The sequence below is a fragment of the Natator depressus genome, chromosome 10 (assembly GCF_965152275.1).
Source record: "Natator depressus isolate rNatDep1 chromosome 10, rNatDep2.hap1, whole genome shotgun sequence".
Classification (NCBI taxonomy): domain Eukaryota; kingdom Metazoa; phylum Chordata; order Testudines; family Cheloniidae; genus Natator; species Natator depressus.
Window position 1 is genome coordinate 9,262,945 of NC_134243.1, and position 27,865 is coordinate 9,290,809.

Genomic DNA, 27,865 nt, shown 5'->3' on the forward strand with positions numbered 1-27,865 from the left:
GATGCTGGCCTCCAGCTATTGACGTTAGAGCATCTCTCTCCCCCAAATTAGGCATTAAGAGCAGGAAGCATAGCTGCAGGGATGGGAGAGGGAAGGCACCACCTGTCCATGCTGGGTAGAATGGTGGCCTTCCTGATGCTTAGAAAGGGGAGTAGTGTCAACTCAGCCACATGTAAGCTTTGACTTGATGCACCTTGTCTAGTGTCAACAGGAGTGGAGCATCTCTCTTCAGGTGACTTATAGTGGCCTTCCTGCTCCTCTCCAGCCCCTAATCTGCTTGCAGAGAGCCCAATCCAACAGCACGATGCAAAGAAACTACCATAGAATTGCAGGCACAAACGAACGAGTTTCCTTGTTTCCAAATGCAGGTTTTTATTGGACTTTCTCCACTTGAAGCTATTTAAGTTATACAAATGGCACTTACAAAACATAAAAAAAACCCAAAACTGTTAACAAAATTTCAGAGTGAGATGTTTTCAAAGCCACGACACCCGATAAAGGAGACTGAAAAATTCTTGACCTATTGTCACATGGAAGAAGCCAGAGCAGGAGTTACATGGTTCAAACTGCAGCTAGGAGTGGGGAGAAAAGGTGGATGCGAAAGCCAGCATGGTGGATGCGAAAGCCAGCAAGCATTATGTGCCAAGTCACAGGATCGTTCAGGATTTCAGCAGGCCACCTGTTTCTTTAGAGGCATCTTTGTCCCTAGAGCAGATTGTGGTTTAAACACTGACAGATCACCCCTGAATTTGAAAGAAGGTAGATGAACCCAGAGGTAGAGTCCTGACATCACAACAGGAACAGAGATGATGGTAGGGAGCCCATCTCATCCCCACTCAGATTAGGGGTGCCAGTTGCTCTCTGAATAGAGAGTTTAGCACCAAGCTCCTATAGGAAGGACCCATATAATGGCAATGTGGCTTTAAGGCTTATGAACCCCTCCCGCCTACCTTGCCGCCGGCCACTAATAGTGGCCCTTTGTTTTGGCACAGATGTGAAGCCACAAGCACCATGCATGGTTTATAGCTTAGCAAGGCATGGAGATGTGGACTGACCCATGGGAGCCAGCCACTGGAACACAACCCATGGCTGTGATGCAGCACCTTATATCTGGAATACATCCACCTGTTCTCTCCCCCACCCCCCCCCAAAAAAAAAAATCGGTACAGGCTCAAACTGGGACATCTGGTTGGCCAAGTACAAAAAGGTAGGCTATTTAGGTGGTCACAGGGAGTAGAACGCCACCCTTGGAAAAGCCTCAAAGGGCAAAGTGCCTTCTGATACCCTAAAGAGAGGTTTAGCATTACCTATTACAAATGCACACATTGTTAGAACTCTAATGCAGACAACAGCTGATAATAGCGCTATGGAGAGCATATATAAATAGACATTAAAAATACTGTTTTGGTCCTTTCTGCTTCCAGTAATGTTATTAAGTTTTCATGCCATCAATGCAGAGTTAGCACTTGGATCAGAGACACTGACTAGTCCTCCTCCCCCCTGGGGTGGCAGAGAGGAGAGAGCTTTATCAGACCTATACACTAGAAATGGGCATTTTACACTTTGCCACCACACTGTTCTGTGGTGAGGATTTTAAGATTCCAGTAGGGTATGAGATAAGAAGTGAACAAATACCACTGTGCAAAAGTTGCAAATGAGTTTTCTATTCTAAACTGAGATCTGCAATTTTTGCTTCCAGCCACTGTCCAGGGAATGAGAAATATCAGCCAGTTTACACTGCTCCTCTCCTCCCACTGCTCCTGTAGCCCAGGAGACTTGGTTGTTGGGTAAAAACCCACTGAGATAGGCAGCTGGTGGGGCAGTCCCGCTGTGTGCCAGACTCATTGACTCCTCCTGAAGGCACAGAGAGGAGGCGGGTCAGAACCCTTGTAAGACCTAACCCTTGCTAACCAATAGGCAGGTATGCCCACCCTGTTCAAATTCTACTATCCCTTTTAAACAGCCACAGGGAAATCAAATTACCAGCCTGGCTGGCAGAAGTTTTTGTAGAGGAAGTCTTCCCCAGTTGCACACAGAGGTGAGCCAGAGGGTTGCTACCAATTTCACTCAGTGTCCAGCTACAGTATCTGTATCAATTCAAAGAGCCCGTCCCCTTCCAAAAAAAGTCTAGGATTAGCACTAAGGCAGCTTCATTACCCTCAGGTGCACATCTGAGTGAGATGTGCTAGAACCTGCTGAGACAGGCTCCAAGATGCTCCTCTGACACTTAGAAGCACACATGGGGCACAAGGGGAATCCCATTGATGGGGCTGGGAGTCTGAAGCCTTCTAGACTGATTGGCCTTAGGAGAGTTTCTAGATGAACCCCCTGCATGTCTTTCCAGTTTTGAGAGTTAAGCTTGCTAGTCCTGCAGCCGAGTTCTGTTTTGCTGGCTGAAACCAGCCCCTTGATGGGCTGGGTATGATCTGCTAGATCACCTCTTCTGCCCCCACTAGAGACTGAAAATATTTATCCTTCATAAACCAAGTGGGGAGAAAGTTTCTTCCAATGCTGGGAACTATGGAGAGCACATTTAATCATAGAGACAGAGATTAACATAAACCCATCTCACCTCCCTTGGTCTGAGCAAATACCAGGAGTGTGGGACGCTGGCACTCAGATTCTCCAGCTTTGTGCAAGCTGGCCCTTGCTTGACAGCAGCATGGGCATTGGCAGAGATTGAGATATGGTGCCAGCACTCCAATATGGCACAAGAGAGCAGAGGTGATCTTATTCCCTTTAGTTTTAGGGGAAAGAGGACAACAGAGGTGATGCTCAGAGCCAGGGTGGAGGATGGCAGCTACCATTTTGAAGCCCAACATGAACCCAAGGAAAGACCCCACTAGCTCTATAGACAGGTTGCATTTTCCCTAGGTCACTATCCAGTTAAGAGATAAAGAAGACCAACCTCCAACAAATTGGATTGGCTTCTATGGCAGGAGGGAGCAGCAAGCCAGTCTGAAAATCCTTTTACAGAGAAAAAAGAAACCAAAAAAAAAACAAAACAAAAAAAATTTGGCAAGGGGGAAGCTAAAGTGCATTTAATATTCCCAGAGGGTGGAGGGGTCGATTGCATCGGTGGAAGCCTTGAGGACACCAGCATGGTCACCCTTCAGGTATTTGCCGTTGGTTTTGATAGCCACTTTGTTATAATCGCAGAACTCGAAGAAGAAGTCCACGGGCGTATCACTGCTGCTGGTGACAGAGGACTCATTTCCCACCATCCAGTATTTCCCAGTGGAATCTGCAGATAGGGGTGGGGGAGGGGAGAAAAGCAGCATCCTGAATGAAGGATATCTGGAATAGACGCCAGAGGCTAGAGAACACTGCCAAGCTACTAAGCTGAACTGAAGACTACAAAAAGAAGTGTTGTGAAATTACAGATGGGAGGAGAGGTGGTGCCATTACAATCCACATGAGTTGTGATCCACAGTATTGGAGTGTTCTTTAGAGAGAGATCAGCTCAACATCCAAGGACTTTTAGGACATTTGAAAGGAGAGCCAGTTTTGCAGCCTGAGCTGTTCAGTTTGCCCATGGGAAGACCAGAGAGGGCCACTCAAGGCCAGCCTGCTTGTTTCAAAGTTTCTTGTGCTTCTTAACTGAACCTGAGTTCTTGACAGCTATGGGGAGTCATGAGACCCCACGGGTCACTGCAATCACAGGGGGATGGAGTAGCACCTATGCAACCCAACACTCAGTCTTGCTCCTAGTGACTCCAGCCCAAGTTCAATGGCAGTGACAGGCTCACCCCCAGCCAGTGACAAATGTCAACTTATTATGGTCCAAGATGTCTGCTTGTTGGCAGTCTCCAGGACACCAAGGGCTGAAGAGATGCAGAGGGACAGCTCTCTGTAACAAGGCTGAGGATTCACAGTACAATAGCAAGGGGGTTTAGGTTTCATGGATATGCCAGAATTGCCTTGGATTAGATTGGTTAGGCACAGAGGCTTAACAAGGAGAACCTGAACAAGGCAGAGATCAGAAAGGAGTCTCCTAGACTCAGGCCACTCCAGAAAAGTGGTAAGCCAGTGGTCACTCTAGAGCAGTGACTCAACCTTTCCAAACTACTGTACCTCTTTCAGGAGCCTGATTTGTCTTGTGTATCCCCAAGTTACATCTCAAAAAACTACTTGCTTACAAGACAAAAATACAAAAAAAGTGGCACAGCTGAAAAGTTACTCATTTTTACCATACAATTATAAAATTGACTGGGATATAGATATTGTATTTCCATTGTGTATATAGAGCAATATAAACAAGTAATTGTCTCTATGAAATTTTAGTCTATATTGATTTTGCTAGTGCATTTTATGTAGCCTGTTCTAAAACTAGGCAAATATTTAGATGAGTTGATGTACCCTCTGGAAGACCTCTGTGTATCCCCAGGGGTACCGGGTACCCTGGCTGAGAACCACTGCTCTAAAGGCAGCCCAGATCAGACCTCTAAACCTCCTTTAAGTCCCTGGAAGAGAGGCATCCAGCAATGCAAAGAGCCTCCTGGTCATTCTACTCTATGGAAGGGTGCCATACAGCATTGGTCTGTGGTGTAGGAGATTAAAGTTGTGTAGCCCTTAGGGTAGTAGCACTGCTAATGACCAGTGATCTCCTTCGTGCATCATGTGTTGCTGTATGAACAGCTGGGTTATTCAAATACAGCCACAGGGGACGATGTGGGTAGGTGGAACCCCCAAGGCTGCAGACCAGCAGGACTGACCTTTGATATTGTATGCACCATCATTGAACTCCAGTTGAAAGACATCATAGGAGGAACGATTGCAGTCCAGGGTCCCAGTCACCTTGCGGCAGCCAATGAAACCGTGTTCCCCACGAAGGACAATGATTGGCCTGTTAATCAGCTTCATCAGGAAGTGTTCTGTCTCACCTACCCAGCCAAAAGGTCAGGGGAAGAGATGGAGGAGAGAAGGGCAGTTAGAACAGATCCAGATTCCCTGGGGGAGAGTACAAGAGATGTGCCATGGAGATTCTCCCCCCCCCCCCCCCCCGCAAGGCATCCCAAGCTATCCTCTCAAGGTTCTAGATTTGACTTGGGGTGGGTGAAAAAACAGCCAAGGTGATTAGAGTCAAACCCATTGACCACCTCCAGTCTGGTGGATCAGAACCTGGGAGAGGAGACAGCCACTCTGCTCTTTGCCACCTCCACTGTGACACAGGCCAGGGGGTGGCAGAACAGTAGCCCAATCAGTGAGGTCAGAGGTCTCTAGCTTTCCCAGTGTCATCCCAAGCTCTTCCCCACCATTACTTTCCCAGAAATCACTAGGCTACAGAGGCCAAGGCATCCCCTCACCTGCTGCCTCAACAGTGGCTGCGAGCTGCCCATTCTTCTTGGCCGTGACATACTTGCCATTCGCAGCCTTCAGGGTGATGCGCTTGTCGCACCATTCGATGTCGAAGTAGCAGCTGGCGTTCCTGCCACAGCAAAGACAAACAGCAGACAAGCCATTGGGAAGGGAAGAGCTGCACTGGGGACCATTCTCCTCCAACAGAGGGGCAGTGCAGCTTGGGGCCCATGGAGAACAGCTCATTCTGCAAAGCCCTATGCAGCCAGGCAGGCCAGCTGATGTTTGAGATCCTGCATAGGAGGGTTTGGTGGACTTATCCAGCATCTTTTCTAAGGAGTTTTAGGGTTAAAAGAAATTCACCATCTACTGTGCAATTTTAGGCTACAATTTAGGTCTGAATGGCCAGCAGTTAGTGGAGCAGACTATACTCTTGGCAGTAATCTTTGGGCTAAGTTCCCCTTCGTTCACCTGATAGTTTAGCCCTAGGAGTTTGCTTCCATGGTCTCCTTCGTGACATGTCAAGGCTTTTGCCCTGTGTAAAGAGAAGTGATATAGGTTTTACCTGAGATGGGCCCAAGGAAGACATTCTGGGGTGGTGGAGAGGGAAGTCAGACACCTTCTGAGATCTACTTTAGGACTCCAGTCTAGATTTGAGAATCTGGAGTCTTGTTTCTCTATCAGGTCTGACTTGGGGAATCCCTTCATTTTGAGTTCCACAAGGACTATCCCCATATGCAGTTAAAGATTATGAGATCCAAGGGGATTCTTTGAGGCAGTGCCTAAGGACAAACTGGAAGTGGCAAACCTCAGGCCTAGGTTAGTCTATTTCCTCGCTAGGAGGGGGTTTGGAGAGCGTTCAGTTACAGAAACTCAGGCTCACTTGCCCAGAGGTTTTGGGTGGAGGGACTGAAGAGTCACCTGGAGTCAAACTGACCCTCTTGCTAGGCTTTGCTTTGGGTGTGACAAGTTCCACAGCTCAGGGGAACCACATCCATCTGGTACTGGTTACAGACAGCAAGGATGCTCTTAGGTATGAATTCCATTGAGGAGGAAGGCACTCTAAACCGTATGCTTTCAGGGCAGCTGCTGTAATTCCTAAGTGATCAGCGTCCCCCCAGCTTTGTGCAGTGTTTTAACCAATCTGGTTTGACTGGATAAAATAGTGAGAAGTCTCACTTGGTGTACCACCACTCAGTTTAGGCGAGGGAGGATCATAAAGGGTCTCTTATTTTGCCTTGCCAGGCCTGCTGTCCCAAGGACACCAAGACAGACAGCAGAAAGCACAAGATTCTGCTGCACCTTCAGATATGGATGAAGCTTGCTGCATTCTACTGTACTCTGGAGAAGCTGATGGAGTCTTGGGGCAAAAAGGGAAACTTGGTGTTGGGGTATCTGCTTGGAAAGATTGAGCGCCTGATCTTGCAGGGCAATACTCAAGTCACTGGAGCAGGGCCCATGCAGATAGGACAGCTTATAAGGACCTAATATTATAGTTCTCTTATGTAGATGGGTGGGTTCTAATCAAGGCTTTATTTTCACAAGGAAGGTATTAGACCCATTTCTGGCACACAGCCTAATTTACATCTAAGGGTTCAGATAGGAACTGCAAAGGATTATTCCTACTTGCCTCTAAAGGGCCTTATTACAGCCTTCTGTGAAGTTTGGCAAGTTGACTACTCCAGATACCCAGTTGTCCTTGTGAGGTAGTGTAACAACTCAACAGCTACTATTTGCCCCCCTCCACTCTAAGAGGCCATTTAGCCCAAGGGGATGAATGCTTGCAGAGGATTGGGGCCTTATCAGGCATGGCATCACTACCCTACTAGGGCCATGCGTAGGAGGAATGCTGCACACCTTCACTGAGCAGCATCTCTTGCCTGCGTATCCACTAAGTGCATTTGTAGCTGGAAGTGAAGACATTAGTGTTTCAGCCCCCTGTGGTGAGGGACAACCTTGGTGGTGGACCAGTTGCTTTCAGTTGGACCCTGGACTCAGGCATTTCTACTCCAGTGCTGGGGTAGCAGGGCCACCTTAGAACAGATGGCATTCAAAGGGTAGAACAATTTTGTTCTACATGCAGATGAGACCCCTGGATTCTTTGGCTCCAAAGACAGCCACCAAGCAGAATGCCCTGCCCATGACAAGCACTGGACAGAAGACACTCTAGAGACTTACTTCGCTGAGGCAGTGGACTGTATCCCACCATTGGAGGTGAGGGTCCAGTATTTCCCAGTATAGGTCCTGAAGGCACACTTCTTGGTGTCCTTGTTAATCTCCAGTTGGAAGGTTTCTTGGTCACTCTCCTCATCCTGATTGGCTGAAAGGTCCATCCCTATAGGAGAAAGTCAGGAAACTTACCTTGTGGCAAGAAGCCCCCTCCCCATGAGACTGACCGCTCCCCCCCTCCCCCCACCAACCCAGTCCAGCTCAGACTGGACAGAGCAAGGAGTATTAGAGAACAGCCCCTAATGCAGCCAATTTTCAACATGTTTGTTAGGGACCCAATGAGTTAACTGAATCAGCAGCACAAGAATATCAACCGCAAGGAAGAAAGTGGGGCAAGTTTTGCAGAAAGATTCTGTGACAGTTTGCTTACTCTTAGCGAATCCCCCTTAGCTGCACTAGTACCCCGTGCATAGGCTTTCTGCAAAAAAACAAAAACACACCATCCATGGAACAGTTTTCCTGACATTAAGATTTTAATCTGGATGCTCAAGTAGTTGGAACAGAACATTTCAGCTAAGTCTGCAAACAGCTGAGCGCGCTCCTCTCAGCCCTATTCCTGATCAGCCCATCAAATGAAAACGATAACGAGGGGAAGTTACAATTGGCTACTAGATGTTTTCATGTGTAGAGATGCTAAACTAGTCAATCCATACTAGTAAAACTTGCTTCAGCTACGTGACTTTCCACCACATCTGTAGACTTTACGGCATGCTTAAAACCAGGGCAGGGGCTTCCATGTGTTAATTGTCAAAGCACTTCCATGTTTCCTAGTCATGCTGCAGCACTGGAAATCAGAGGCTGCAATATGGCTGAAACAATTTGGACCCTATTGGCTGTACAAAGGAGGACAGAATTCAGGGTGTTATATTGTGGTCAGGTCCCTCCATCCCAGAATGACAGAAGTTAGTTTGTGTCCCATCTAAACTCCTCTCTACTCTTCCAGGTCAGCTGGAAGAGATTAACAAGGATGTCAACTGGCCTAGACTAGCATCCTGCACAGTTGAAAGGCACTCTGTATTAAAACTGGAATCATAGCACATCTGCACTGGGCCACTTTCACCCTAGATCCAACTCTTGAGCCTGCTTCTCTCCCTCCCATCCCAACACACTGCCCTGCTCTGCCTGGCTTGTGCATGCTGGCAGTGCCTTGTAGTTCTAACTGTACTGTCTGGCCTATCATGCACTCAGGCTAGTCCTCTTGCTGCTGCTCCTGTGCAAAACTGCACTGCTTTATCCTCCTGTACACTGCTACCCAAACACAGCTGCCATGGCACCCTGAGCCAGTCTGGCCCGGTGAGATACTGAGAGGCCTCACTTGCATCTGACCACAGGCATTTATCCTCAAGAAAATATGCTTAGTCAATACATGCTTGGGCCAAGTATCCCTGCATGGAAAGGGAAACTCACCAAGCTTGGCAGCTTTTTCCTAAAAATACTTCTGGGATGTGAGTCACAAGCAAGCACTTTGGAGCCAAGAAAAGCCCAGAGTAAGATTCCAGTGTCAGACTTCAGAGATCTTAGCAACCTACTGCTTTCGCTTCTATTCCTGGAGCCTGCCATTCTCCACTGGGCTTTGGAATCAGAACTGTGTGGGTAACTCCACTGAAATGAATGCTAGCAATTGAGGGAACAATCAGGCTGCCCTAGATGGACAGGGATTTTCCCCGGAAGAATATGGAAATGGCTGGTTATTGAGAACAAGTTGCTCACCCATTAGCAAGAATGAAGTGCTGAACTTGACAAGGATTCCGGAGCTGAATTAAAGTGGGAGCATTCAACATAATTGCTCTGTGATGTGTGTTTTAAAGGGCCACGGTCTACCACCAAAATGAAGTTGCCATTAAATTCTGTTCACAGCATCCTTCAGTGGGATAAGGTAGAATATTTTGTGAAGGGCTTTTTCCACTCTGATGTTTGAGGATCCTCCCCCAGTATAAAGCCTGCCTGTCACCTCTTCACTAATAACAGTGGTAGCAAAGCTGGAACTGAAGACTTGCAGAGCTGGAAGGGAGAGAACAAAACTGCCTATATCAAGTGCCTTCAAATGCACAGGCTAACTGACTAGTTTTCCCTCTAATCTTTCATCTCTTACAATCTTGAGGGTTACTCACGGTAGTTGGCATAGAATTTTCAGAGTCAGATTGGCCACCACATCCCTTTAATTTAAACAAACTGCAAAAGTCATGAGATTAGATAGGCCCAAAGCTGAACTTCCATAGAAGGGAACAGGCCTAGACAGAGGCAGGCTAGTTAGACAACTGTTATCTAGTCAGACATTAGGGTGAAGAGTGCCCCCTTTGTGAGAAGTTGATAGGGGCAGTGTTAAGAGATAGCTAGGGAAGGGTCAGGCATGGCTTCAAAGGGTTAGAGATCCCTCTCTAAACCTTCACATGCATTTAATAGCTAATACTGAGGCCAGCTAGGTCTGGTCTATAAATTGATTAACTGGAATGATATGCAAAGCACTTTGCTTTCAGCTTTTTGTTTACCTAGCTTGGTTATCCATAATCTACCATGTCTCAATTGGCTTCTTGTCAGTATCTTTTCATCCAGGCACGTCTCTCTCAGTTGAACTAGTGTGACTAGTCAGTGCAAAATACTGCTGGTGCTTGATACACGTGAAGATGTGCATTTGGGGGCAGTCTGAGCTGGGCTTCTTCCCTGAGGAGAGATTCTGCTTACCTCTCATCCTCTAGCCCTGTTTCTAAGCTCTGTTCTTCACAGCTCAACAAGTTGTGGGTGCCACAACTTTGAAGGTCCCTGGATTCTAGAGCCAACCAAGAACCAGTCCAGTCCCTGGCTTTAGCCTTGAGGTGCACTTTTTGCAGTTCAGAATAGCCAGAGCACAGCAGTGCTCCAGCCACACCTCCTTTGCCAGGGTTTAGAGTGGTTTCAGCAGCAATATGCTGCCAGAGAAGCCTCTAATGCTGGGGAAATCCTGGGGAGTTAGATCCAGCTGATTTATAATGCCTTTAACCTGGCTGAAGTGACTGTAAAGGGGCCAAAATCAGGGCCTTTGCCTCTGCTCAGGTCAGCCCTGTTGGTGAGCCTGCTATCTGAACCAGTCTGCCCCCCCAGGAGAATTTTCTCTTTTGCCTGTGCCTCTCCTCCAATATGACCTTAACTGAACAATTTGCTCATTCACCATGCTTTTGACATAGCCACGTCCAGTCCCATGTGCCGCAGAACTCAATGCAAGCCAAGCAGACAGCACGCCAGGCATTCAGTGTTGGTGTGTAGGAACGCAACGGTTCCAAAAGGAAGCTGTGTGGCATGTTTGGGACTGATGCAAGTTATTTATGGTGCTGGCGGCAGTGACTATGCAGTGATCCATGTTTTGTCACCTGATCAGAGGGAGGGATAGCTCAGTGGTTTGAGCATTGGCCTGCTAAACCCAGGGTTGAAAGTTCAATCTTTGAGGGGGCCATTTGGGATCTGGGGCAAAAATTGGGGATTGGTCCTGCTTTGAGCAGGAGGTTGGACTAGATGACCTCCTGAGGTCCCTTCCAACCCTGATATTCTATGATTAGCTGAGACAGGTTTGAGCCAGATGGGAACATCTCAGGTGTGTCAGCTACAGAGAATGAAGAGCTCTACCAGGTTATGGGATAGTGTCTTCTGCTAGAGCCACCAAGGCCCTGTCTACAAGGATGGTTTTAGGGAAGTCTCTGATCTGCAGCTCAATAGGCTGATCTGTGTGGAGGGAAGAGGGGGGGAATTTTCCCACAAGTTCTCTGTGCAGGCACAGCCAGGAGGTCTCAGTCAGCCCATTTGATCAGATAGCTTATGGGAGGAGAGGGGTAGGGTCCTGACAGGACAAGAGTTTTGGGTAAGGACCTTCAATCCCCAGCTGTAGGTCTAACTTTGGAAGGGGCACAGCTCTTGCTACCCACTATGCTGCTACTGCCCCTTTGCCTGCAATTTTCCATGCCTGCCATTTGGGGTTTGCTCCTCTGTGCTCAGCTGTAGTAGAAGCAGCTAAGGCTCACTCACATCTGGAAGTCTATTTGAATAAGCCTTTACACAGTGGCCATACACTGAGGAATGCAGTGAGTCAGAGGCTGGCTCTGGCTGGTCCCCCCCTTTGTAGGGAAGGCGGGGCAGAAAATAAGGCCTTACAGAGCCAATGAATGAAATGTGACCGCACCAAGACCTGAGTAACAGGAAGAGTTTGTCTTAAAGGACTATGCGAGGGCCAATTCTCTTTTAGTTCTGACAGCTTGCAGGTTGGGGGTGCTGCCCTCATCTTGAAATACCCCCCCCCCACAAAGTGGGAAGGAAGTATAGATATTTCTTGGATCTTGGGTAAACAGGCAGAGGTGAAGGACATTAAGGTGGCAGCTGGCAGGGAGAGCCACAGAAAAAGGAGTTTTGGTTTCCTGCTAAGTTCCATGGAATTTCTCAGTTCCATTTAATAAAAAACAAACATTTAGGGTTTTAGTTTCTTTCACCCCTGCTCTCCCCTCTAGAAGGGGATGTTTTCCTCTCCCAAACCCAGTGTTCAGTTATGAATAGAATGGTTTGGAATTTAAATGGTTTACATGAAAGACTGAATACAACTACTGGGGAATTTTTCATTCAAAGATGTTTTGACCAAAACTCTTTGGCTGGCTCTACTGGCAGGGATGATCCTATTCCAGCAATGATTTCGGGCCACTCCTTCTGTCTGACAAGCACAATCAGGCCAGCCATAGGGCAGCAGTGAGCAGCCTTCCCACAGATGGAGTAGTCAGAGGAAACTGCACAGAGAAGCCTGCTCTCTCACTAGCTAGAGTCCTATGTTCTAGCACTTGAAATTTGACCAGTTCTTCCTAGTCTAACAAGGTTCAACACTAGAACCACATGCTCCCAAACAAGGTGTCAACCTTGCTTAATTGGGGGAAGGGGAGGAGGTCAGGTGTATATATAGTACTGCCCCATCATGGGGCGGGGGGAAGCCAGCAAGAATTCTCTCCCCTATTCCTTTTCCTTATGGAACACACTAAGTAGAATGCTGTAGACCAGGGGTTCTTTCCTTTCTGAGCCCCACGCTGCAACCCAACATGCTATAAAAACTCCACAGCCCACCTGTGCCACAACTGGTTTTCTGCATATAAAAGCCAGGGGTAGCAAGCGGGGCAATTGCCTGAGGCCCTGTGCAACAGGAGCCCCTGGGAAGCTACACTGCTCAAGCTTCAGCTCTGGGTGCCAGGGCTCAAGGCCCTGGGCTTCAGCCCCATGCAGTGGGGCTTTGACTTTCTGCCCTGGGCCCCAGTAGTCTGATGCTGGCCCTGCTTGGCAGACTGGACCCCTTGAAACCTGCTTGCACACACCCCCCCTCCAGGAGGCCCCAGATCCCTGGTTAAGAACCACTGCTGTAGACTATTCTGTAGTTGGGAGTGGAACAGGAAGTGAATCTGTTGATAGTTTGCAAGTTATTCAGCTTCTAGAAGACTCACTGTCTGAACTGCCAGTAGAAAAACCCACTTGACTATTGACAAAGGTGATTTAGGAATTCCTTGTCACTGGTTTTCTGGACCAGAACTATAAAACCCTGCAGGGTTTTATACAATTGCAGAGAGGGTTAACTGCAATTTTTGTAAAACCCCAAGACTGGATTAAATGTCACCTGCAGCACCTTGTATTCCAGTTTGGGTACATTTTGCAGAGCCTCTCAGACCTGCTGAATCAAAGCTCTTTGGGGTTAAGTTATGCATGTTCCATTAACTGTGGATTTCACCTATACACTGCAAAACCTCAAGGCTGGTTCTGGGGTGATAAGACGGTGCTTTCCATGCTGAAAAGCTAAGCATTCCAAGTTTGCTCAGATTGAAATTTGGCAAGCCAGAAGGGTCAGAGTGATTCACCCTTCACCCAGTAACGCAAAAAGTGGAAGTGTTTTATGACACTCATTCAGCAGTGCAAGACCAGGCATGTATGCAAACATGTTTGTCTAGCTATCTGTAGAGTCTTATAGATACACAATCCAATGCATAGCTAAATTAAGGGCTCCAAGCACTAAGCACCAGTGTTTAGGGGATATGCTGGTCCATTAACCAAATTCCCAGTCACTCACTTGCTCCATGACCTTGGTGCCATCTTTTGCCCCTCTAGAAGCAGGCAGCATACTTCACAAGGTGTTTTGTGGAAGCATGGAGTAATGCTACACTGAGAGCAAAGGTCATTAAAACACATGAGCAATGGCTTCACCATCCCCACAATAGTAGCTCAAAAAACCCCAGCAAGCTGAGCTTGTTCAGTGCAGCTGCGTTAGTCACCAGTCGCACCAATTTGCCAGGTAATTGGTGGTGATCTGTAAATGTTAAGTGGTCCATAAATAAGATGGTCACTGATGTCTCCTGAAGGTGGTTAGAGGCGATATTGATCTGGATAATCGAAGTGTTAGGAGTGTGCCATGGCTCAATGCTTTGAGCCTCTAACCCACTTCTCTCCCCCTCCCTGCTTCAACTTGACAGGGCTAGTCTGTGGCTTCCATCATGTAAGCTAAAAGAAAAGGAGTACTTGTGGCACCTTAGAGACTAACCAATTTATTTGAGCATAAGTTTGTGAGCTACAGCTCACTTCATCGGATGTAAGCTAGTTTCCCCACCTAGACAGTGAGTATCACCCATGCATTTCCAAACAGACATGGAGTACAAGTGCCAGGCTCCTCTCTCTCATGCTGAATTCAGTTTGAATGGCTAGTGAGCGGCGGGAACAAGGAGGGCAGCAGGAAGTAGTGTCCCAACTCCTAAACTAGATATGGAAATCTAACTCAAGCCCTACTTCTCGCACCTGCAGCAAGGTCAGCATCAGTGGACAACTACCAAGACATCTCTAGCCTTCCAAATGCAAGAAGGGCACCTTCTCTCCACCACCCTCCCATCTGGAATTTAGCAAGCACCCAGCATGACCATTTACAGCTGCTAAACAGGCACAGGCCTGCCTCTGAGCAGTGGAGGAGAGTACCCGGGGACAGAGCACAGTTGTGGGGTCAGCAGAGCCCCTCATTCTCTTCTGCTCCCCAATGCTAGGTACATTTACACTGCAGCTGGAGGGGTCATTCCCAGCTCAGGCAGGCGCTCCCATTAGCTTCGATCCAGCTAGCCTGCTGAGGATTGCACTGGTGCCACCAGCAGTGGCTGAGCAAGTACAATCCTACCTGAGATCCAGGAGAGTCAGGCAGCTTTTAAAAGCTTATCAGCTTAGAGCTACCACAGGGATATCTACACCCGTTGGAAGTTCCATCTCCAGTAGGGAGGTCCCCTTGGAGTCACTCTGCATGCTCCAACCTTGCTGCTGGGGTTCTAGGCTTTGAAGGAGGCTCTTGCCAGCTGGGGCAGAGAAAGAAGGGGAGCTGGTAAGAGCTGCCAGTGCAGAACAGACAGAATATGGCTGCCCACAAGCCTCTCTCACATTATTTTAGCAAGAAGCTGAAGGGGACAGCGTTCTGTGCACTGCATCTCTAGGTGCAGATACATCTCCTTGAACTGCCATTGTAGCCTTGGTTTCGGATATGAAATGTTAGTGTACATTACTGTACTCCCAGGAAGATCTGTTTTGGCTTCCCTTAATCCGAAATAAATCATCTGGAGGGATGCTTTGCTCTGTGTGGGGAAGACAGTGCTGGGTTGCAGAGGGCAAAAAGCAAGACATGCCAGGAGCTAGATTCTACCTTCCTGGGGTGCCTCTTTCTCCCTTCTGCCCCCAAAAGGGCCAAGACTAGTACTCTATTCACTCAAGTCTGGAGGGGGGTTCCAGATGCCACTTATTTAGATCTCTTCTTTCCTGAGAGAGAAATAGGCCTGTCCTGCTCCAGCTGCACTACACCCATTGACAGGGGGTTTGCAGAACATGGTCTCCATGCAGCTGGAGAACTTGAAGTCACCCAGCTCTCCACAACAGGGTTTTAGTTTTAAATTATGAGCCACTGTTCCCCCCCATCCCTGCCTTCTATCTAAGCAGATACTGCATCTGCATCACGAACTGGAATGTAGGAAAAAGAGCCAACTGATCCCATTTTCAGAGCCAACAGCTAGATAGCTACCATGAAATTGTACTGAACAGAGACCAGCTTCCCATACGCTATGGCTCAGCAGGAACCACCTGCTGAGGTACTTGGAATGTATCAAGAGTTAGCCAAGAAACAATCAGTATCAGGAGAAGTCTAGTCTCCCACCTGGGGGCAGGAGATGAAGTGGGAGTGATAAAGCAAATCTAGACAGACAATGGTGCGTTTCTTTTTTCATTTGCAGACCTCTAAAAAATTTCAAATGGAGGGATACACCCCATTGGAAATCTTAGTCTGTGGATCACTGGGAGCTGCAGACCACAGGCTGAGAACAATAATTTAGTGCTAGACAAAGCACTGGCTGCCTGGAACCCACCCTCTTCCCCACTACCATTCAAGGGTCAGCTGTCCACTTGATAGTCCCTTGAGACAATCCAAGTATCAGATGTAACACACTGGATTGTAGGCCCATAGGTGGTCTTACTCACAGGGAATAGATCAGGCTGTGGGAGGAGAGAAGGTTCTCTGAAGCCCTCTCCCCAAATGCCAGGCTGGAGTTGGGTTACACAGACTCAGCAGAAAGGAATGCAATTACACTCCAGCAGAACAATGCTTCAGAGGGCTGTAACGGAGACCGAACAGGAGGTTTGGAGGGTCACAGCCATGCAAAATTAGCGAAATGTTGCATGGTAAAATATCTTGAGTACCAAACAGGCTTTTGTACCCACAGCTTAGCAGCTGACTGAGGGGGAAGAAGAAAAAAAAGCCTCCTTTCCTGCATCAAGGATTAGCTAACTCTAGGGATAAAGAGCAGGACTACTTGTGGCACCTTCAAGAGTAACAAATTTGAGCATAAGCTTTCCTGAGCTACAGCTCACTTGGCTGCTATTCTGAAACCCGTCTAGGGATGAAATTGTTCACTTTGGCCAGCTGGACCTTCTCCTCCACTGGTCAAGGCTAGATCGGTTCATCCCCACCTTCCAGAGGATCTGGAGTGTAAGGAAAAGCCAAGGTCTCACCCACAGCAGCTTCTCCCCCCCAGCGAGTGATTCCAGGGACATGCGGCTGAGTCAGTGTTACTAGTCAGAGGCTTTTACCGTCATCCCAGGCTGCGCTGCAGGCAATTATAGTAACATTAGAAGCCTTAGGGCTCCCATTCTGGTAATTCCTATATCCCTGTCCATTGCTCTGGATAAGGTACGCAGACAGCTTATAAGTACTCCAGCCCCCCCTGCGCCATACACCACTTGGTGTCTCACCTGTTGCTTTTGACTTTTCACACCGATCAGCAAGTCTTACGTTGCTTTCTGCGTAAGAGCTTTATGCACTCATTAAGCATTGTGGGGGGAAGACAGTGAACAAGAGTGCAAGGCAATTGTTGCTTTCTGACCTAGGTGTGTTTAGGGGTGATGTGTGAAAGATCAGAACCCCAACTACTAGGTTGTGTTGCCTAGTCGCCTCTCACCCTTCCCCCCCGAGAGGGTCTATGCTCGATAAGATTAAAAGGCAGACATCCAAGCTGAGAGGTGGGTATGCTGCTCACACCTTGAATTTGGCACTCTGCCTGATTCTAAAGCCAGAAGCAATATTATATTGAAAGAGTTGTCAGTTGTTATCCCAGAGCGCTCTGCAAATACCATTACCGTCAAACTTTAATTACTGCTCTTTGTAGATTTCCAGTCTGAAATCAGCATGACTCCTCCTGACCTTTACAGAGCTGCTAATTAAAGTTAGAGGCACAAGAGGGAAATGAATAGGGAAAGGACCAAGAACTAATCTTCAGGGAACTTCAAAGTGGATAGAAAGCCACTTCAGGAGAAAGTCTGATTGGTTGGAGAAGCTCTTGCTTTTGGCCAGATGGATGCAGTAGTCCTGTGGTAGAGGCTGCACTAGGTGTAAAGGAGAAGCCCTTATCAACAGAAACTATGTAATTGACTATTGAATAAGGTCAGACAAACCTGGAGAAAAATCCACCCAGGATATGGAATGAGGAGAGTGGAGGCAAGGGAAAGTTATGCATCTCTGGTGTTTTTTTTTTTTTTTTAAATTAAGTTGGACTCTGGCAGGTTTCATAGTTAAGAATCTGGGGGAGGAAGTTGTCCAAAGCAATAGGAGGAGCAGTGGCAAGGAAACAGGAACGAGAGGTCTCGGAAAGTCACTTCCTAGGGCAGTCTTTAGATGGAGAAGACTCCTCCTCACATTTGGCAAAGAAAAGTTGGGGAGGGCAGGAGAACTTGGGGTATTAAAGAGGGCAAGGGGATTGCCAGCATCTTTGGAAACCAGGTGATAGGAGGAATTAGTCTTTGCAGCTCTGGTGAGAGCTCCCAGTCTTACCTTGGTGCAGGGGGATTAACAACATTGTTTTGAGACATTTTGGAGCTTGAGGGAGAAGAGTGGTCTTTATTTTGTTGTGCTATTAAAATACAGTTTTAGATGAGGAGAATTCGTGCCATTAGGGAGCGTATCTAAATTACAGCATTTCTACCAGGAGTGGACGTCACCACCAAGGCATCTTGGTACAAGCATTCTTAGGAGTTAGCGCCATTAACAATGAGCCGTATGTACATCCCCAATTGTTCCCCGCATCAGGAACATTACATAACAAAAGAATTCTCTCAGCCCCAACCCCTCTTTGCTTAAGCTCCCCCAAGGGAAGACAGCTGTGGAAACGGACAGGAAGAAAAGCCAGAGTTGGATCAGGAGAAGGATTCCTAATTCCCTAGCTGCCAAGCTTTCCCACTGCTGCCAGCACAACAGGCTGAGAGATTAACCTCTCGGTACCCCAGGGAGGCGCAGACTCTGAATGAAATACGCTTGTACATTCACAGAGTCAAGCAGGTCTTCCAACATCATTACTCAGTGGTGAAGTATTCTAGCAGCACCACCCTTCCCTCTGCCCTGAGCCTACTACACACGGGGTGGTAAGCGATGGATACATTCTGTAGCTGCTGGAAAGATTCAGGACCCTAAACAAGGCCATTTCTAGACAGAAATGAGGTAGATTACCTCTGAGAGAGCCACTGAGGGGACCCATTTCACTGCTCTGGAAGTAGTTTCTAGATGTAGAACCTTATAGTGAGGTGCACAAGCTAAGCAGCATTCAGACAGTCCCCTATATATAGGCTGAAGCAACCTCTGAATTTCTGTAGCTTGTATTAGTGCAAGTTATTACAGGATGGCAACAAGTGGAAAGCTGCAAAGTGTGCAAGGAGACCTCACGCAGAACAAAGGGACGGAATTACAAGTGCACACCTGCCTTTTCCGTTAGCTCCCATGGCTCAGACTCCAGCAACATAGGCAGAAGCTTAAGTATTCTGGGAATTGGTACACAGCAGGCAGAATTAGTTGCTGCCCAGGGCTTGGAGACTTAAAGCTATAGATGCAAATGCTAAGCTGCATCTTTTACTTCAAAATTCTTATGTATGTACTGAAGTTAGAGCTCTATGGTGTAAGTAACAATTCAAGTGACATTAACCCACTACAGAATCTGCAAACGCTTGTTATCTATAGCACAATAGACCTCTAAGCCCATCTAAGATGGAGGCCTCTGTACTAGGCACCATGTTCCAGAAGAGCTTGAGGCTTGCCTACACAGAGTTGTAAGGATTTAAACTAATGGGGTTATTTTAAGCCAGTGCAAAAAGATGTTACTGATTTATAAACCAGGCTTGGTTAATTAGATTAGGAATGGGTTTAAATTCAAATAAGTCATAACTAAAATGAGGGTATCTACACAGGGGTTTTTTTTTTTTTTTTTTTTTTTAACCTAAACCACTGTGTTTCGGCTGCCCTTACAAGTAAAGTAAAGGGTTGTCTAAACACAAGGTAGGCAAGAGAGAGGGCATATTCTCAGTGTTACTAGTGAGGGACTGAGGCAGAGAGATTAAGTGACTTTAAGATCTCAGGAACACTGTATAGCAGAGTCAGGAACTGCAGTCACATCTCCCAAATCCCAGTCCAATGTCTTAACCACAAGGCCATCAACCCTCCCTGAAGGGTTATTCATAGACCAAGCCTCTTCAGCATGTTAACCCCATCGGAGAAAGCAGCATGTCTTTCTTTGTGGGGCCATATGGTTGCAAGCTGCTTTTCAGATTTGCAGGTTCTTCAGTTCCAACTGGAGAATAAGCCACCTGAATAATGTTACAGGGCTCTGCAGGTCTGAGGCCTCCTGACCTAGGCTTCATGTGACCATCCTGGGGCCAAATCTGGCTAAAATTAAAACTATTTCATAAATGGCCTGAAAAGTCTTGAGGTGGAATTTTGGGTCACACGTGCACTGCAGGAGCAGCAGCAGATCCAGCAGCATGACGTGGGTCCTTCTAGTAGGGTCGGCAACACATTCCATTCAAATTCACTACTCAAAGGGTCAAGCCCCTTGAGTATTGGCACATGGGGGCTGACATTAAGCCAGATGTACATCCATGCTACCAATGCAGATAATATATGCATAGTTCCAATTTCCTGGTCTGCAAATAGAACACGAACAACTAGGCTAGTCTAACCTTGAGACCACCAAAAAACCACTTCCAGCATGAACACACTTGCTAGACAACAGTGGCTAGACAACATACATGGCATTTATGCAGTGCTTTCCATATGAAAATTTCAGGGCACTTATGAACCCAAAGTAAGCTTCAGAAGGCATCAGTGAGGCTTAACCTCTCTATCAGAGAAAAGGGTTATTCAATTGACTCAGGTTAGGATGTGTCTACACTGAAACCACACACGTCTAAAAGCCCAGGTCAATTGACTCAGACTTACACTAGGGATTAAAAATAGCAGTGTAGACGTTCCCATTCAGGCTGGAGCCCAGGCTCTGAAGCCCAACAAAAGGGTTAGGCCTCCAAGCCTGGGCCCAAATGTCTACACTGCTATTTTTATCCCCATAGCACAAACCCAGTCAGTTGACGCAGGCTCTGAGACGCTCTGCCATGGGCTTTGTTTTCTGTGCAATGAAAATCCACCTTAGTGACAAAGCAGCAGATTGAACCTAGGTTTCTTGATTCCTATGCTGCAGCAATGAAGGGATGACCTTAAGGAGGTAGCCAGCAAGTCAGTCACATAACCGAAACGGTTTGGAGATAGACAATTAGAGGCCAACTCAAAAGAAATCCAGCACTCTAGCAAGGCACGGTTACAGCTGAAAGATGCATCCAAACCTGCCACCCAACACTCAAGTAGAAGGGCCTCATTTGTGGCCAAAGGACTCCTCCTTGAACAACATGCTATGCTGAAGATTCTAGAGAGCTCCAGTGTTGTGGCATTTTACCCAGCAACAGCATCCATGTGGAGGTCAGCATGACAGACCTTGTGTCTTGCTACCTGAAGGGACCTGCATGCTAGGGTAGGACTATGTGCTCCAGTATTAATTTAACCCAGATACACCACTTATTTCCCACCCATGCCCAACTGCTTTAAGCAGTCATTGCTGTGGGTCTGCCAGCAAAACTAGAAGCTTACAGGAAAGAGCTGCCAATGCTGATGGAGGGAATTTGGCAAGTCATGAACTCAGGAGCCTAGAAATAGAACCAGTCTCACCTGGGCCAAGATCCAGGGCACTTGTGGGTTTGAAGGCATTTTAAGTTGGTTTCAACTTCCTTTCATCTGAACTTCATTCCCCAACTCTTGAGGCTACACTCCTCACTTTCTGGCAGTAGGTACAGAAGCTCAGTTCAGAGGACTGGCCTGTACCCCCCATTGCTTAGCTTGGATGCATGGAATCTGGTTGCTTAGTCGTTCTTGCCAGGAGACCATCCCCCCCCCACCATACCTGCAGCCCTGCCCCAGACTAGTTTACAATAAAGCTTCTCTGGGTATCGCACCTCAAGTCTTACACTTGAATGGCAACTCCTAGTTAAGGAGAAGAGAGTTTGTTGGGGCCAAGTCTGGACACAACCACTGGTAAATAGACTGAAGCCTACGCAGGCTTTGAAGAAATGAGGTCTGCAGAGCAGTGGCTAATGCAGCCCTCGAAGAGGCACTTCTCCTAGAACTGTGCTCTGGTTAGAGTCCTGGATGCAGCAGCCATAAGGAGTTCTACTACTGCATTGATTTCCAACCCCTTCCTAGCCCCCCATTAGGTAGGTTTGGATCCCCATATTAACAGCTTAGCAGGTCATTTAACCTCTGTCAGGGCAGAGCTGGGAACATATCAAGAGTCACCCCCCTATTCCAAGTATTAAGACAGCACTGCACCTGGCTCTCTAGCCAGGTGACTCCCAGAAGTAGGTGAAGACTAAGGAAGGAAGGACAATAGGAGCCCCATTTACAACTGGCATTTAGCTACTAGAGATCAGGCACTAACCCACACCTCTCTCTGCAATCACCTGTCCCCAGTGTACTGTGAAGGCCAGGAGTCAGAAACCTCTCCAGAATTCCCCTTCCCCACAAGCAGCAGAGCTATGGATATCACTTACATGGATTGCTTATGCAGGCTAGCTTTGATCACTTTGCTCAGTTCCTTCCTAACCTCCCCCCCAGTCCCCCATGCTTCCGGCACATGGCCTGTAAATTCACTTGATGTTCCATCAAGTCAAGCCATGGTAGAAAGTACCTTGCTCTGACAACATATGGAGGGGATAGGGTGACCAGATTACAAAAAGTGGCTGATTTTTCACACCTGCTTTTTTTTGGGGGGGGGGGGGAAGGAGGGGAAATTGTTGCATATATAAGACCCTAATATCAAGGAATCTGGTCACCCTAGGAGAGGGCGATCACCCACCCACCCACTAAGGTAAGAGCTCCATCACTCCCATGTCCAATAATTAAACAGGGAAGGGGAGTCCTGTCTGAAGGAGCCTCCCACCAACAGAAGAAAAGAACATCTGGTAAAAGCTCAGCAGCTGTGGGGAGTGCTCTCACCCCAGGGAACCTAACTCCCACACAGGAGGCTTTGTTACAGCAGACCCAACATCCCCAATCCCAGAAAGAGGTGGTTTGTTTTTGTTTATCTTCCAAACCACATCTTATTTCTAACCTGAGATTACAGGCTGACCTTGATATTTGCATATGTGAGCACCCTGTTAACATAACCCCACTCTCCTATTCCCCAGAAAGGGCAGTCTGTCTCCTAGATAAACCAGCTCCTTCTGTGCCCTTGGCAGGCTTCCCAGGTAACTGGGCATTTCTTTCCAAGTAGGCTAGTTGATTACACCTTTGTCTGTGATCTCACCTGCTCCCCAGGCAGACTGGGTTTCTAAAATAGCCTGCAAGCAGTTACCTGGGCATAATCTCTCTGGAGGCTTTGTAAATCAGAAAAGGAAGCAGAAAAATCTAGATCCTCAAAAGAATTATACAGTCACTTCTTTTCCATGCTGCCTGCCTGATAGACCTGTTTGATTTAGGTTTCCGGCTGATCCAGCCAGGACAGCTTCAGAGTCTAGGGTACATTCCTAAATCCTGACTGGGAAGAGGCGATTAGTTCTGTGGCTCTTCAGGCAAGCCCTGAGGGAGCTTTAAATTCATCTCCAGGAAGGATCTGAAGCACCCAAAGAAGTGGTGAATCAGAGCTGCCTCCAGTCATTAGGCTGAACTCCCACCATCCCCCACTTCCTGTCACGAATCCCCACCCCTGGCAGACTTTTCCTTAGGTTAGTGAGGAATGAATCCCTGATGTTCAGGGCTTAATTCCAGGAGGGACTGACAGTGTGGTGGTGTGGGGGGAAGGGGTGTGTGTTGTGAAGAGCTTTTCCCATTTCCAAGTGTTCTCTACCTGAGTACAGTGGCAACAAAAGCCAAGTGATCTCTGCTAACTCAGCACTTGTTGGGCCTGTGTTCACTGATTTCAACTATCCCTGGGGCTGCATATGCTCCAACTTCAGGAAAACCGACAAGCCTAGGCAGTAGCTATTATAGCTCTAGCTGTAAAAGCTATCTGAACCCAGGAGCTCCTCTGGGCTTCCTGTGGGAGAGTCTTTCCTTCCCTCCAGATACCCAGACACAAGGATCCTTTCTCAGAGGCCCTTTAAGTCTATCCACTATGTGTCTGACTTCTAGTTAGGCCAGGCAGAGCCCAATTAGTGGAGAGGTAGCACTAACAAGGGGCAGATGCTAGCTAGGCCTGTGCTCACACCAAACTCAGTATTTTGGAGGGAGAGGGGGAAAACTAGTTGAGGTTGCAAAGAACATAGGTAGCAAACCAAAGGGTTTTCTCCCTATGTTCTTTGCAACCTCACCAACGGTGGCAGGAGACAAGTCACACCAAGGTACTGCTGCCCCCCCCAGTGCAAGGGGTGAGGGGAAGGAGAGCATGACCCCCAATGAGTCGGTTCAAAATACAGATCTTTCAGGGCCAGTATCAAGTGTTCATTTAGGATGAGACCCCCTTAGTCTTTTAGCCAGGTCACTCAGAGCGTCAGTCTCCAGAGCATCCTCTCCTCTGCAGTATCAGACAATAAGGACAAGCTTATCAGTCTAGTAGGGGAAAGGGCCGTCTAGGAAAGCCTCCCCTGGACATGTGTTTTTAGCTTTGTTTCTAATTAACCTTGGAACAGAGGGAGAAACCAGCAAGGGACTGAAAGAACAAGCAAGTTGTGCCCCAGCTGAGCTCCACAACTGTTCATTGCTGCTGCTGGCTAGGATTAACCAAGCGGAAACTGGTTCCCTGCCTGAAACATACTTAAAGGAGAGATCATATTGCAGCTAATCATTCCACTGCTACCCATGACAGTCTTGAGAGGTATGAGATGTCTTTCCCCTTTAAGGGGGAGACTGAATGAAGCTAATGCAAGAATCCAAACTGGGATCCATCTGGACCCATGAACCAAATCCCTTTCTCCCCCACCCCAAAGGTTTGCACTTTGGGCTTTTAACATGTGCCAGAAAACTTATGGGAAAAGTCAGGGGAACAAGGAACCCAAATTAACAGGGATATAGCCAATGTTTGGTCCTCTTGCGCCTGGTTCTTCCTACCCCCCGCCCTCTTCAAATTAAGGATCAGGCCCAGAAGAGAGATTCAACAAGGAAGCAGAATGCCCCATAGACTCACTAGTCTGGGTCATTTAACCCATTTCCGCCATAGGTGATGGAGCCCACAGCCCCTTTCACTCCTTCCAAAGTGAACAGAGATTTCCCTGCTCTGGGAAGACTCCTCAAGACCTTCAGGCAGCCCAGCCACATTGTTTGGGCTTCTCCACTCATAGCCACATACCACACCCTGAAAATGAGCAGTGTTATTTCCACCAGTGCTGCAAGAGCCTTCCTCCACTTCCTTGGCTTGTAGCGAGGCATTCCCTCTGCAGCCTGCTGTAAAATGCGCCTATCTGACCACTGCTGAATGCCTCCCCACCCCCACCGATACCACCCCTCCTGACATCTGCTTTTCCAATCCCAAATACTCCAGCGTGACAAAAGACTGGAGCAGCAGCTCCCCCTCCCCCCAATGAGCTCAGCAATAGCCATTCTTTCTGAACCACAAGCCCGCCCTTGTTCTCCTACCAGCCTCCCCATCCCCCTTTGACTGGACAAATATCAGCCAAAGGAACAGTTGATATTTTTTGGAGTTGGGTTGGATATGGTTAAGTCAGTGAATTCCCTGTAGCAGTCTGCAGAGTAAAGACAGAGCAGGCAGTCATCCAACCATTACAGACACTTAAAGTGAGGGGAGGTAGGAATCCTTGTGGTTGCACATCCATTTTGGTGATTGTTCACAGAAGGGCTTAGACCGAATTCATTCCTCAGCCTTCACACACATATGGAAAGCCAAGCTGTTACCATGTTTATCTGACCTGTACCGCAAAGCCAGGCAGTTGGTAATGTACTGGCTCTCACACACAACTGAAGTATCTAAGATAGCTTTGATCAATACCCTCTCACCCTGCAGGAGGGGGACCATTCTACAGCTCCCCCTCCATGTTGTTACCAGCCTTAAGCAACTGGTGGTTAAGCTTGTGGGTGCAGAAGGTGCAAGATGGGACCTGCATTAAATGCTTAACCGCACCGCTTTGTGCACTCTCTCTAAACTCCGTTAACAGCGAGCACACATGGAGCGCTACGGTCAAAAATACCGCACAGGGTTCTTTACCCTTCATACACAAAGCTGATCACCTCTGCACTCCATTAAAGAAAAACCTGGCTTCCAAAGGGGGGGGACCTCTGCCTGCTGCTGCTTTGGCCGGGCCTGCTAAGGCAATGCTCCCTTTGTGTGAGCTGAATGTAGGTCATGTTTTCGCTGCACAACCAAAATCAGCCGCTAGACACCGAGTTTCAGTTAAAGCCCTTACATAACCCTGCCAAATTCTGCCCTGCAGCGAGCAGGCAAGGGAGAAGACTGTCTGCACAAGCCAACACGCACTGAAGGGCCATTGCCGTAGCCCGGCGTCAGCAGCCAAGCGGAACTAGGAGGCCAGCAGGCACACGCGTCCAGGGGGGTAGCTAGCCCCCGAACTCTAGGTCTGGGGCTGCCCAGCATGGCTTCCCCCTGCACACAGCCCTGGGGGGGGGGCTGCCGGGCAGTTCTGCAGAGCTCCAGGAGTAAGTGGGGGAGGCGAGGTCTGAAGCAGCCCACTAGGTCATGTTAATCACAGCCGCTTCTCTGGAAAGGGGGGGGGGCGGGAGATTTGGCGAGGGGCCGTTCTGCCGGGGGTTGAAAGTAGCTGCTGCCGTGGAGGGCTGAGAGCCCTTGCCGCAGCTGGTCGGGCCGGCGGCTCCCGGCGCACGATGAAGGCAGCGAGGACGCACCGGGACCAGCCCCTGCAGCCAGCCCCGAGGCGCACGCAAGGCGCTGGAACAAGGTGGATCCCGGGGAGGCGGAGAGCCACGGATCCCAATAAGGCCAACCCTGTACGCGATGGGAACCGCTTTCCGAGCCAGGGGGTGGGGCAGCCCCGATGGGCACATGCCCATCGCAAGCGAGGTGTCCCCCCACCCCCCGTACAAAGGCCTGGGAGCTCGCCCGAGGCTGCTGCTGGCAGGGAGGGCAGCGGGGGGGTCCTTACCTTGCCTGGTGGACACGTTCCTCTCGTTGCCGGCTCTCAGGACCACCTGGGGGCAGCTCTGCTCCAGCACGAAGAGCTCGTCCTTGCCCACCTTGGTGCTCTTGCCGGCCTTGAGGGTGCCGCTGGGCCCGGAGGGGGCCAGGTAGCGTCCCTCGCCGTCCCGGAAGGCCACCTTGCCGGACCTGAACTCCAGCGTGTAGCCGGTGCCCTTCTCGGGCTTCTCCACCAGCCGGCCGTCGTGGCGGAGGAAGCGGTGGTCGCAGGTCTGGACGCTGTAGCGCTGGTCCTGGAAGACCAGGGTGATGAGGGAGTCCACCCCCCAGGGCACGTCGCGGTCCACCGCCATCTCCTCCTGCTTGGCGCTCAGGTGGGCGTAGCGCTTCCTGGTGAGGCTGTAGATGTTCACCTGCGGGTGCATGGCGATGTGCACGCTCCACTTCTCGGCCGCCGACACGGCCTGGGCGAAGCAGGAGATGCGGTCCTCGGTGCCGCCGAAGTAGCGCTTGTGGGGCTCGGACTGCAGCGACCAGCGCCCGTCGTCGTGGGCCAGGATGACAAAGCGGCAGTCGGCAGCCGGCTGCTCCCGATCGCAGCTCACGTTGCCGTCCTTGTCGGCCGCCAGGTAGCGGCCCAGGTGGCTCTTCAGGAAGACCACGTTGGAGTCGTCGCCGTCCTGCTCCAGCGTCCAGATCTGCTTCTTCTTCATGCTGGGCGCCGAGGCGTTCACCTTGAAGCCGAAGGCCTCGGCCGTCAGGTACTTGTTGCCGCAGTTGATGAGCCCGAACTGGATCTGGAGCGGCGCCGAGGTCCCGTTGGCGGTCATGCTGGCGCAGCGACGCGGGGGGGCAAGCGGAGCCGCAGGAGCCGGCTGGGCTGCAGCGAGAGAGAGCGAACGCGCGACAACAGGGGGTGGTGGCGGCGGCGGCTGCTGGCCTGGGTTTTCTCCACGCCTCCCGCTTCCTGCCTCCCCCCGGCCTTTGTTCGCCTGGACCGCGCGTCCCCCCCGGCCCCCCTCTGCCGCCGCACAAAGCCCGATTCACAGGGAGCGCTCCCAGCTGCAGCCTATATAGAGGGGAGGATGTCAGGGCTGTGCTTGCAGCCACGCCTCCAATTGAGACTCTGGGGAGAGGGGTGGGGGAGCGAGGCTTCTGCAGCCACTAAAAAGAGGGGGGAGGTATGTTCGTTTCAGCACCCTAAATAAACGCACTGGAGGGAACGAACCCCCCCCGGGAAACTAACCTCCCTTCCCCCCAGGCGTTTTCCTCCAAACAAGCTCTTTAATTGACAAACATCCCAAATCTGCTATGTGCCTGGGTTGGGTTTTTTTTAATTGCGGAGCGAGGATTAGTGGCTTGATGCAAATGGGTATAAAATAGTAAAAATAGCCAAGCGGAAGGCAAAGCAGATCTAT

The 27,865-nt window shown here is 49.1% G+C and overlaps 1 protein-coding gene across 1 annotated transcript; it reads right to left on the minus strand.

Annotated features, from left to right (window-relative positions):
* Positions 1-353: 353 nt before the first annotated feature.
* Positions 354-27,451, minus strand: FSCN1 (fascin actin-bundling protein 1). The gene is made up of 5 exons (XM_074965150.1): positions 26,455-27,451; positions 7,477-7,633; positions 5,307-5,428; positions 4,716-4,883; positions 354-3,244 (listed from the first exon to the last, which is right to left on the minus strand). The coding sequence occupies exons 1-5, from the start codon at positions 27,275-27,277 to the stop codon at positions 3,042-3,044; spliced, it is 1,473 nt and encodes a 490-aa protein (XP_074821251.1). The 5' UTR covers positions 27,278-27,451; the 3' UTR covers positions 354-3,041.
* Positions 27,452-27,865: the final 414 nt, after the last annotated feature.

What these genes read in the sequence shown, in the direction of transcription:
- FSCN1 (XM_074965150.1), bottom strand. Translation starts at nt 27,277, where the DNA reads ATGACCGCCAACGGGACCTCGGCGCCGCTCCAGATCCAGTTCGGGCTC. An exon ending in CAGTCCACTGCCTCAGCGAA is followed by an intron (nt 5,429 to 7,476) that starts GTAAGTCTCTAG and finishes TTGCTGTGGCAG; the next exon opens with GAACGCCAGCTGCTACTTCG. An exon ending in AGCCACTGTTGAGGCAGCAG is followed by an intron (nt 4,884 to 5,306) that starts GTGAGGGGATGC and finishes TTGGCTGGGTAG; the next exon opens with GTGAGACAGAACACTTCCTG.